The sequence below is a fragment of the Anabrus simplex genome, chromosome 13, assembly GCF_040414725.1.
Source record: "Anabrus simplex isolate iqAnaSimp1 chromosome 13, ASM4041472v1, whole genome shotgun sequence".
NCBI lineage: Eukaryota > Metazoa > Arthropoda > Insecta > Orthoptera > Tettigoniidae > Anabrus > Anabrus simplex.
Window position 1 is genome coordinate 4,522,487 of NC_090277.1, and position 12,890 is coordinate 4,535,376.

General features: G+C 37.4%; 1 protein-coding gene across 1 annotated transcript in view; it reads right to left on the minus strand.

Moving 5' to 3' along the window:
- Positions 1-404: 404 nt before the first annotated feature.
- Positions 405-12,890, minus strand: part of LOC136884676 (zinc finger protein 816) — a 53,234-nt gene continuing 40,748 nt past the window's right edge. Inside the window, exon 5 of the mRNA XM_067156940.2 lies at positions 405-3,360. Within this exon, the coding sequence (XP_067013041.2) occupies positions 2,478-3,360 (883 nt within the window). The 3' untranslated portion in view covers positions 405-2,477. The remainder of the gene's footprint in view (positions 3,361-12,890) is intronic.

Genomic DNA, 12,890 nt, shown 5'->3' on the forward strand with positions numbered 1-12,890 from the left:
AAGAAATGAGGGCAAATGATAATATTTTTGTAGTGAAAACAATAATGGATAAGTATGTAAAAAAAAAGGTGGAAAATCGTACATTACTACTATTGGAGAAAGCATCCGATCCAATGAGCAGAGGGGCTGTCGCAGCAATGAGGAGGAGGATAGGGATGTCTCATAAGATGATAAGAGCGGTTGATAACGTATATTCAGAAGTGAAGTGCTGAATAAGGAGGGAAATGTTCTCCGAAGTCACTTGTACTGTCTTTATTGCTTATAAATGATATCTTTCAATCGAAGGTTTCGAGGTAGGGCTGTAAAACATTACACACATAGGTCATAAAGGCGTCGTTTTTATTGATGCTATCAGTAGTAAAAGAAAACCGATTCAACTGCAAATTTGATACAATTTTCTCCCTACCTTTCATTCACATTTCTGTAATGATAGCCGCTAGAACACATATATCGTTTAGCGATTTCCGAATCTGGAAACATTGTGTGAAATAAAGGCACCGCGTTGTCTGCACAATTGGGGCAGGTTATGTCCGACGACAAATTGCGTAAATAAAGCCCAGACCCCTTGGTTTCAACATGAACAGTTCAGTTTGTCATTCCGTTCTACACATCGCAAACTCTCCTCATATTTCTTCGTTTGCACATGTTTGAGTATATCGCACTTTACGCAATGCACCACTGAAAAGTCTCCCCTACAGATAGTACAACAGATGACAGTAGATCTCTTCCTTGACTTAAACACGGAAACACTTCCTATTAACCCCTTTTAAATACTGCATATTTCTTTGACATTTTGGTCAGAAAATAATTAAGGTAATAAACAAGAAGTATTGACGCAGTCCTGCACCGGTAGAGATTCTGCTGCTACGTAGCCAGCCACCCTGAACGGAACTGTCCTATGGTTGTTGTTAACTATTATCGACAAGCCATACCGTGACTGCCGGTAGAGAAGACCACAGCATTGCCCAGTGAACTATGAGTGACACTATCACTGTGCACGAGGAATCTTGGGTTTTCTGTGTGTGCGGATTATAATGGTGGAGACAATGTCGTACAGTTATGCTGCATTTACATGAGTGAAATTAGTGTATTTTGACAGTTTTGTAAACGCATTACTGTAATAAAAATCAACTCAATCATATCACACTGTTGTCCGGTGACCAGATGGTCACCTTTATACCACAGCTTCGATATGACCATTTAACTCCCAAATATTGACAAGAAAAAACACTGCTTCCTACCCAGAAGTGGGACTAGCAAGAACCAATAATCAAGTGCCAGTGAAATCTGTTCATAAAGAATGCAGTTTCATGAGGGTCGGACCTCTACGGGTTACATATATGTTAAAAGTCCCAATGGTCAGGAAAAGGTTACATACATACGTTTAATTTGTATCTTATTCTTAAGAAAAGAGAAAGTAGATTATCCCAATATTTTACCATTTTAAGGTCTGTGAGCTTTATTTCATATCACGCATTATCAGAAAAACAAGTCTGTATGATGAAGAAACAGGAACTTGAAAATCTTAGTGTGAATTGTTTAAGAACACTACATAAAAAGTATTGTGAGAAAAGAATTTTTTGACAGAATTATAGAAACTTCACAATAATTAAATAAAAGTATGTATTTACAAACTGTAATTGTTATTCAATATGCTTATGTCCATCTTCAAGATACATCTTCCCGAATTTAGTAATACCCGAAGAAGCAAGCCTTGCAGGAATTTGTCGAAGTATTCAGTGAACAATGCATTACTTAGAATACTTGGTTTATAGAAAGTACACACTGTATTCCATAGCTATCATAATTGTACAGAATATATCTTCTTAATAATATTCTGAAATAACGCCATGTACAGTATGTAAATTCCTCAAGGATAATTATTCAAAGTGTTGTAATGTACAATGGAGCTCTAATTAAGTTACTTGTAATGGTTAGTAAACCATAACTTGTTAGTATGTGAACTGAATACGTTTGATTAATCAACAAACAGTCTCACATTCAAAACTTTCTTCCTTAATGGCACACTGTCAGTACCTAACAGCTATATCAAGAGAACATCTTCCATTTTTGTTATACTTTTTTCATTTGTTGATGAAATACTGCAGCATCAAAATACAAATGTACAAAGCTTATGCATTATCCTGTATAAGAAATATCTTGATTTGAATATAGACTGGACATCAAATTTTATTCCTGTTCTTTGCACATGATATTTCAAAAATATTGGGTAGGTTAACTTAGTTACTAGATTCTAAATGAAAACATAACGTAACTTGGAATGTATGCTGGTGCAACGATTTATATTAAGAGCTATATGGCAACCTCAAGTTGGCTAAAGGGAGAATGGTTTCGTGACGTCACGGTCCTACGCCGTGGCTTTCTCTATCGGTGGCCACGACAAAAGAGAGAATAGTACTAATGCATCCGATCCTAACGTGCGGAAATGAAAGGATCGCTTTCCCACTACGGTAAAGTTACACTCGGGAGTGATTTGCAACATGTCTCCGGAGGTGACTCCGCTGAGTAAACGAGCTATTACATTCGGGACATGAGAACGGCCTAGTACCAGAATGAGTTAGCATATGCCTTTGAAGGACAGATTTGTGCGTAAAACATTTATTGCATTGATTGCATTTGTGCGGTCTTAATTCTGAGTGAATTATCATGTGGCCTCGTAGACATCCCCGCCGTACGAACGTCTTGTTGCATACTTCACAACAGTATGGTCTTTCTGTTGAGTGTACAAGCATATGGTTTTGGAGGTACCTACGTTGACTGAATGTACCGTTGCATTGTTCACATTTGTACATCCTAACATTTGAATGATGAAGCATATGCCGATTCAAACTACACTTGTGACGATAAGCGATATTGCACACCTCACATTGATACGGTTTTTCAAGAGAATGTGTTACCATGTGGGTTCTTAGTGAACTTCGCTGGGTAAAGGTCTTGTTGCACACTTTACAACTGTACGGTCTTACCTTCGAATGAACCATGATATGCAGTCGGAGTTCAAATCGTCGTAGAAACTTTTTATTGCATTCCTTGCAATTGTATGGCCTCACAGTCGAATGAATGCGCATATGATTACGAAGATAACTATGTTTGGAGAACTTACTATTGCATTTAGTACAGTGGTATGGCTTTAAAGCGGAGTGAGTAACCAGGTGCGTTCGGAGATCACTTAGCTTTGTGTATGTTCTAGAGCATTCAGTACAGGAGTACGACTCCTCTATACAGTGATATAGTATGTGTTCCTTTAGATCACACTCCTTAGGAAATATCATTTTGCACACTGTACAACAATGCGTTCCTTTATCAGTGGGCGCGGTAAATAACACTGCATTCTCTGCACTGTAAGAAAAACAAATTTACTATAGTTCCAGAGGAACAGTACATAGTCACAGAAGAAAGCTGAATATAGGTATTTATTTATATATTTACTTATTCATATATTTTGCATATAAACAGCTTATTCGTCATATTTTTAAAATACTGCTGTTTTTAATACTCAAGCACACAATCAGGTGTTATTTGGAATTTACAAATGTGTCCATTTGATCCCACTTTCTAGAAAAACTCCCCAGGTTATAATACCTTAGCTATTATAAGCAACTTTTTCAACTAATTAGCTATAGTCAAATGAACTCTCTACACAGTGACAGGAAAGTATTAAATAATATCTCAAAGGATTCATTAGCTTGATTTTCTGTTAAGGTAAATTGTCTATAGCTAATTTTACAACATTGTGTGAAACATCAAATCACTGGAGACTCCGTAAATGGATTGGAATTAAGTCAATATTTTAAGATAGTCTACTGAAGAACTCTCATTCCTATTAATTGGAACTATACAATTTTAAGAGATAGCAGTATGGGCATTTAAAAGTTAATTAAAATTTAGTAGAAGTTGCAGGTTGCCACAAAGTCAAAGAGTTAAAAAGAGATGCAGGCAATTACTAACTCAGTATCATAAAGTATTTAGAAATCTCAGATGTCCTCATTCTAGAGAAAATCAGATACATTATAACCAGTAACCATGTTTCTAATTATGCAAATAGAACTTTTCAGCACCATTATGTTACGAGTATTCACGAAAAATACTTGTCTAATCTGATAACAAATGTTGATAAAATTTCAGTGATCACCCATCCGGAATGTATCATTCAGATAATTACAGTCTTACATTCAAGATGGTATTTTACCCAATAAAATAGATAGGGGGTCGAAGATGCATCAATATCCTCAGCCCGGCTACCAAGTGTCTAAAATTTGATATACTCCTTAAATATACTTTTTGTTACACTGCCACACACAGGTCTTATAATGAAGATAGGATGAGAAAGGGCTAGGAATGGGAAGGAAGCGTTCGGGGTTTAATCAAGCAGAGTCGCAGCAGTTTGCTGGTGTGGAAGTGGGAAACTGCGGAAATCCACATTCAGGGCTGCCGACAACGGGGTTCGAACCCACTTGCTCCCGAATGCACTGGCTGACTGGAATAGTTTCTAATTATTGTATTGGTTCGTGTTGGCTTTCTATATTGTGCCCGTTCGCACGTCCACGACAGATTACAAAATGGCGCCGACCAAAGGTATGGGCCTTGTAATCTAAACCAAGCAAGGAATAGTCACCTGCTATGATGTCTCAGAGGGCCATATACTTCACGGAATGGTCATGCATTCGAGTAAAACGGACAGTGGACGGTCTACGGTATTGTTTTCAAAAAAAATTAGAAAATACATTATTATTAAATAATCTTCATCTTGAATTTTCACGACATCAAGAGCGGACGCAATTACCGTCATCGGAATATTTCTTTTGGAGACGCAAAAGGATCGCGTATAAGAAAGAAAGAATACAACGATTGAATAAGAATAAAATATAAGACCTCGCCAAAATTCAAATCAGTTGAGACGAAAGTAATCATACAAAGTAAGAAATTGCGGATACGTCGAAGAGTTACGAGGAGAATTAAAAATAAAAATAGATTAAATTAAGGATAAACAGCGTCAGAGAAGAATAGTAAAATGGCTGTACATTGCAATATTATCTTTAACTTTGAGACGGTCAAGAAGATAATCAAGATGATGTGCTAAATTCACATGATGGACCGACGTGGGAACACTTCATCTTACCATATGACCAGGAAATGGCGACGGGTAACCAGATAGTACTACCAGAACGAAGGAGCGGATGAAGTTCCAGATGTCTAACCCGTGACCGAACCGAAGACCCATCTACATCCAATGGGAACGGAACAGCTGGACCAGGGACAACCATGAGCGAGCTAAGTCATTCATAACATTTTATTGCATAAGTTTTGGTTTGCTTACACATGTACCTTAGGTATGTGCTGATGGCTAATGGTAGACCGATAATATGGCAATGCAAGTGTTGATTACCAACGTTGTGTGAGATAATTAAGTTCGTGTTTACGATTTAGTAATATGGCAATAGTTTATGCCATATCGACCAGAATACTTGTAGGAGGCGTGAGGTTTGAAAGGAAATATGAAACAGCTGATTGAAATGACATACTGGGAGATTATAGAGATTTCACTGAAGTAATGCATGAAGTTGACGTCACGAATGGTTGTGCGCGGTGTAGAGAGAAACATGGAATTACGCATTTGTTGGTTCATAGATAGGGCATTGAACTCGTCTGTAGGTTATGAGAATCTGCGACTTGTAAATATTATTATGAAACAGTGTGGTATTTTAACGTAGTCACCAAGTTGGGAAACGCGATATATTATTGTGGAGGCTACGGTGTTGATTATAGATTGATGTTGTAATGAGAATATGAATATGATAATTGGATGAAAGTTATGAGTTATGTATAGTGATTTGAGAAGGTTTTACGCGATGCAGGACCATCGTGTACCTGCAAGTTAAGTTGTGCCACACTACAAGTGAATTTTATGATTTATTTGCGTAAGAGTGCCCACACCGCGGGAGCTACATAAGCCAAGGTACGATCTGGATTTTTTTAATGTAGATGTATGCTCGTGACGTAATTATATTTCTGTGTAGTTAACTTATTATGGACATTAGAATACTACGACTTTGAATAGCTGTAGTTATCCAGAAGCATTACGACACCGATATATATGAGATTATGTTTTCCAAACCTCGCAGCATAGCACTTCCATGTAAACTGCAAGAGAGTAAAGTAGCTTGCATTGTGGTTGAATGTTATTGAAAGATAACTATTTAAAGGGACATTGAACCGAAAAGGTCATGTAAGACAGCCAAAAATTACGCTGAAGTTAGATAGATAGCTAGACTGGTTAATATTCTCCGTTTGAACGTACATTTCTTTAACGAATTTCAGCTAGGGAAAGGCTAGGGTAGGAGCCGTATTTAACTGGCACTAGGAAAGAATGCCTTAGTTCGTAAGTAGTTTCAATGCACAACGAGATCGTTGCAACAAAATCATGACTTCGGATTTTACTATAACTTAAATTAATCTACATAGTTTTATTTTCGATTTCCTATAATTCAATTAGAACTACTTAAACGAATTCCAATTTATTCACACTTAACTTATTAATATATTTGAGATGCATTGCGGCTGGATATTGTATCCAATTGAGACTGTTTAAATAAGACTAAAGAAAGTGAACCATCGGAACGAGTTTATTGTATCGATGTTAAACCTACATTTCAAATACGAGGTGGACCTCAGATATGTCCAGTGATCTGTTGTTAATGTGTAGATATTGAATTTCAATTTCACAAAGGAACTGATCATTTTTCAATAATTTAAACAATGAATATTAATTTATTTATTATAGGAGCCAGCGCTGACTCATTCTCCATAGGTATTTCCAATCAATTTTGAATAATGCGTTACATAATATGGAAATTAGTACTTTAATATTTTATTAATAAATATCTTGTTATTTTTCTATAATTGCTGGTGTCATGAGTTCTTTAATTATTGTCTAGATTGTAAGTTAATTAATAGCGAAAAATGGTATCGTGTAGTTAAATATTCATTTAACCATGGTAGTTTCTCGAGGTCAAAACTCTGATAAGGTTGACGGCGATGATTATAATTATATCGTGAGAAACGATAGGTATCATCCGTGAGTTGGATTTCTCTTGAATTCACGTAAAGTGAATTCTACAGTAGGATTACATGTCTTACTTGCCAAAAGTAAACCCTGAGGTATCCGCTGAGCGACTCCATTTCGTCAAACTAGGCTGCCCAACGACGAGTTAGAAAATGGAGGTATCGGGCAAAGCATGTATAACCCTACGGTTGCAATATATATATATATATATATATATATATATTCTTTTAATCTATCGTGAATTTAATACGTTTGTCCATGATATGTAAAATATCCAATAGTTCTTTCAGTTTGAGTGTTTGTTCATTAATAATCACAAAAACATCATCCACATATCTCAGCCATTCCTCTGAGGCAGTCAAGGTTACGTGTTATAGCTCACATCCGCTACTAGCCTTCGGTTATCACTTCATACATACTTGTAAGTGCTTGGCTGACAAGCGGGTAGGCTTCTGCTGCAGCAACAATTTATGTAAATTCAAGTGCTTTCATACTTAAATATTAGTCTTGCACTTGATTTAGTCCATGTAACATAGATTTTCTTCTTATTTTAGAATAAGAACAACAAATTGACAGGAGGTTTGATCCACTCTGTTTAAGTCCAACAACAGCAAAGCATGACTTCATTTCACCTGACAGAATCAATTACATAATGATAAATCACTTTATCATAGAAAGGGTTTTTAATAATAACAAGATGAAGATTTTAAATTTGGTAGTATGATAGTTGATTTTTAATGAGCCTGTGCTTAAGTGGAATACAACAAAACAAACAGTAACAAGAAACTGAATATTAAATTTTTACGACCACATTGTAATCGAAAACGACTTTCAACATAGTACGTCGTGTTAGTACACTCAGTGTGTGCAGAAGAGATATTAAGTACAGAAAAAAATGGCCAACCGGACACCAGGGAGATCCGAACGTACAACTCCTGATTTCACGAAATCCAATGTATGTAAACCCCATGGCACTTGAAAGGGCCTTGGCATGCCCAGCGACCGCTGCCCAGCCTGAAGGCCTGAAGATTACGAGGGGTCATGTGGTGAGCACAACGCATCCTCTGGGTTGTTATTCTGGGCTTTCGAGACTGGGCAGACCGAACAAACACCTGTTGTACATTATATGAAACTAGTCAATATGGACATACTGCGGGTACTAACATGGTCAAATTTATTGAATCTGAATATGCCAGCCAGGCAAAAATGTTTATTAATAAATTTAAGAACATCAAAATCAATTTTTCTAGCATTTCTAAAGATATAACATCTCTCAAAAATACACACATACACAATTTAATTCCAAAACATCTCAGATCTTTTAAGAAGGTAAATCAAACTAACATGAAAGAAAAACATAGATTAAAGTTAATAAACTTTGGCTCAGAAACCAAACTAAATTTCTGTATTTCAAACAACTAAATACACTTTATGAAATACATTTGAAATTAACGAAGGAATGGGACTCGGCTAAGTTAACATAGAACAATCAAAATTCACTGCTCTAAAGAGAAAACAGGCAACATCAGAAATGTTTCCTCAGGAAAATAATTATAAATATTTCAATTCAACAATCAATCAAAAGAAAAATAATAAACATTTTCCCCACCATTTAAAAATTTAACCAAAGTCAATTTTAATAAAGGAGAAATAATAATTTGGAAAAAAGGTCTAAAACATAACTGGCATTATAGATACAGAAAGAGGTTGTCAAAATGGTAGCACAAACTGAATTAGCTCTAACCAACATTCCGGTAGACCAACAAGAAGTGGCCGGGTATGAGGCAAAGAAAAAACTATCCAAAATAATGGAACATGAAGAGGTAAATTCAGACAAGACACATAACAATATACAACAGCTTGATACAAAAATGAAAGAGAATGAGATTATAATAATGAAAGTGGAAAAGGGCAATACCACCGTCTTATTACATAAAGAAGATTATATTAAGAAATTATATTCAGGCATTTCAGCAAATATTTATTTGTATCAACTCGAGTTCATTGAGGTAGTAGATAAAATGCAAGGGTTAGAGCTATAGCTGAGATATGTGGACAGTGTTTGTGTGATTATTAATCCTTAAACTCACCCGCCAAATTATAGGACTCAAACACACGTGTGGGGTCTTAAACACCCCAGCATTTAAAACAACATACTTCATAAATTATGATAGTGATTTGGATTTCTGTAATTTACTGACATAAAACAACTCCTTGACTAATCTTCTACCACTACTTTATTACACAATTGATTAACAGACATCAGTTAGAAGCATAATTTGATATGCACATTTTTCCAGATGTACGAATTACAGAAAAAACTGCTAAATTCCTCGAGAAAATTGTCTACTTTGCTTATGTTAAGCAAAAGGAGTAATAAATCATGAAAACTGTAAAGTTTCAGCACACACTTACTTGAGAAAATATTTTGAAATAACAGTACAAAATGTGGCTTGTAAAATTCCTTCAACACCGAGAAAATAATGAGTCATACAAGGAATGGAATGCAAAATATACGGTTAACTGTCTGAAACACTTAGTTAACACTAAAAATGTACAGTATCAATCAGCTGTTGCACACACATAATTCACTAGGAAGTTCCGGGGGAAGTGGGCACTTGCCTCCTTCACAATAAGTGAAGCTGTGTTCCTTATAGATCAGCTTGTTGCTGTTGCAGCATCATGTCGTGCTTTCCTGTCTCTTTGCCTTGGACATTCTTCACAATGACCGGATATTGTCTTTTGCCTTTTCTGCTCTTGTTCCCCTTCAACTCCACTAATACGCTTCATGCCTGTAGGGGCAGGCCTTTCAGATATACTCGGGATGCTATATACAGCCTGCTGAGTTTCATACAAAGCTCTTTCAGGATTGCCCTTGAAGATAAAGTATTTTCCAGCCCAGCATAGTTCTTGTAAATGACAAAAGCATTTATGGCAGCAACATTTAACATAACAAAGAAACACCGTCATGGCCAACATTTACTCTTCCTCGATACGGTGTATATTCCACACTGTTTGTCCACAACATCAATAACTCCCCTGTGTAAATTATAATCGGTGATCATCACAGGTTTTGGTTCCACTCCTGTTTGAGGGTCAAGTTTGTAAACATGGTGCATTTTTGATCCCACTACAACCTTTCCAGACACAGAAGCATACGAAACAAGAGTCATGGCCTTCGAAAAGCCAAAAAGACTTGAATACTACTCATTTTCCCCCCTTTTTCCTGGTCATTTCTTGTGGCAGTTCGTGCTTGTTGAGACGCATAGTCTGTGTGCATTTTAGGATAAGATATTTTAGCAAATCCTTAGCAAGAGGAACCCTCATAAACCAATTATCACAAAAAATATTCCGTCCAGTGCCACTGATAGGAGCAACTGAATGTTTTACAACATCAGCTGCGGAGATGGACACGCAGTATGGTCCTGGAGGTTGATTACTGACGTACACTTAGATATTAGACCTGTAATAACAACGGCACTCTGGAAGTCCCAAAAATCTTTATCCCATATTTTGCGGGATTACAGTTCATATACCGGCGGAGGGGGCACTCCCCACAGAAGGATTCCAAATTTTCATCAACTGGCACAGGAATGAACAGGTTTTTCAGGGATTTTTCGATGATAGAGACCATTATCTGATCTGTAGTGAACTAAGTATCTCTAGGCCTAGGGCAGAGAAAGTGAAATCTGTCTGCAAACGAATAAGGGTAGAAAATCTCCAGGACAAGGAAATTGGACAGAAGTACATGGATATGATTAGTGAGAAATTTTGAACAGTGGACAGTAAGCAGGTTCAGGATATAGAAAGAGAATGCGTGGCATACAGGGATGCTGTAGTAGAATCAACAAGGGAATGCCTATGAATGACTGTGTGTAAAGACGGGAAAAGCGAATATCTTGGTGGAATGTCGAAGTGATAACAGCTTGTAAACATAAAAAGAATGCCTATCAGAAATGGCTCCAAACAAGGGCTGAGGCAGACAGGGATTTGTAGGTAGATGAAAGAAACAGAGCAAAACAAATAACTGTTGAATCCAAAAAGGAAGTCATGGACAATTCTCGTCCTAATTCCTCCAACTGCCAAATCTACCCACACCATTCACTCATTTATGTGCCTAACAGGAACAATGTTGTGTTCAATGGTATTCCTGATAAACAGCCCTAGCCCATACTCTGCCCTTCCCTTTCTAACACCCACCAAGTACACTTCATAATCTCCTACCGCTTCCTCGTTATCTCCCCTTACCTGAATATCACTTACTGCTAGCACATCCTCTTTGCTGACTCAGCCAGTTCTACTTTCTTTCTTCCATAAGCCCCATTAATACTGATAGCTCTCCATCGAATTCCATTTCGCTCACAATGTTATATCCAAGGAGTCCCTTGCCTGTCAAATAGGAGTGGGACTCCAGTACTCGCATAGGTCGAGGCTTGTTTAAAATGTTCTGAGCTCGGTAAATTCATGAAGCAGGAAGCTACCCTACTTGCACATAGTCCAAGTGAGGATCTCTACTCTGGCGGGTTAGGGACCACTGGTGGATTGTGTAGCCCTAGCCGTCTGAGCACAAGGAAGGCCACGACGCAGAATAGGTCTGAGATGACCTCTCCCATTCCATAGCAACTGATATCCCGATGCTCAGGACCACTTACTAAGCCACTCAGCCATTGCCCATTGTTCACGAACTAGGACGCGACTACAGTAACCCAGACCATGAATGATAACTGGATGTAACATATCAAAAATTTACATGTTATGGCTATTACCTTCTTCATCCATTCAAAAGAAACAAATTATTTTACCATCAGACATGTGACAAAGTTTATTTGAAGCATTAATCCTTCCTGAATACCGAATTTTCACAATTGCATTGTAATCAAAATCGACTTTCAACCTATTAGGTCATGTTATGTGCACTTAGTACGTGTTGAAGAGATGTTAAGTACGGAACAAAAATGGCCAATCAGACACCAGGGGGATCTGAACCCACAACCTCCCGCTTTCATGTCAGGAGTTTGTACTAAGTGTACGTAACACAACCTAATAGGTTGAAAGTTGATTTTGATTACTCCTTCCTGTACTATAATCTATCAGCTTCATGGTCTGTATTCATAGTTTGAGCATACAAGTATGAAGGATGATTAGGTGGAAAACCCATCCTTCATACTTGTTTACTCCTTCCTGTCTTCAACTCCTGTGATGTGATCTTTATTGACACAGCTATGCAATAAACGATGAAACTGCAGTGACTTTAGAACAATTGCTTCACATTCATTTTTTAAACCTAGCAATCAAGAACTTCACCGGATATAACCTGATCAAAATTTCCACAGCCTGTTTGCAGTCATTCAACTGAGTCCAGAATGAATGAATGATACTCTATCTAGAGGGGGGAATGGGAATTGTGCAAGCTGCTGAAGCCTGTCACACTTCTCTGCAGCAATGATTAATGACTGGCAGATGAAATGAAATGAATTTGAAGAATGTTGCTGGAAAGATGACAAAAAATGAAGAACATGGAGAAAAAACCTGTCCCAACCCCACTTTGTCCAAGACAGATCTCACCTGGAGTGACTGGGATGTGAACCCATGAACCCAGCAGTGGGAGGCCGGCATGCTGCCGTTTGAGCCTTAGAGGCCTAATACCTAATAATAGACATAAATAGAACATACTTTCATTAGCACATAAACACCTGCATAGCAACTCGCCTTACTACACTTCCTCCAAATTTCACTTTTCTCCCTCCTGTCATTACTGTAATACAAGTGCTGGCACCAACTTTGCTATTCATCTTCACAGTTCATG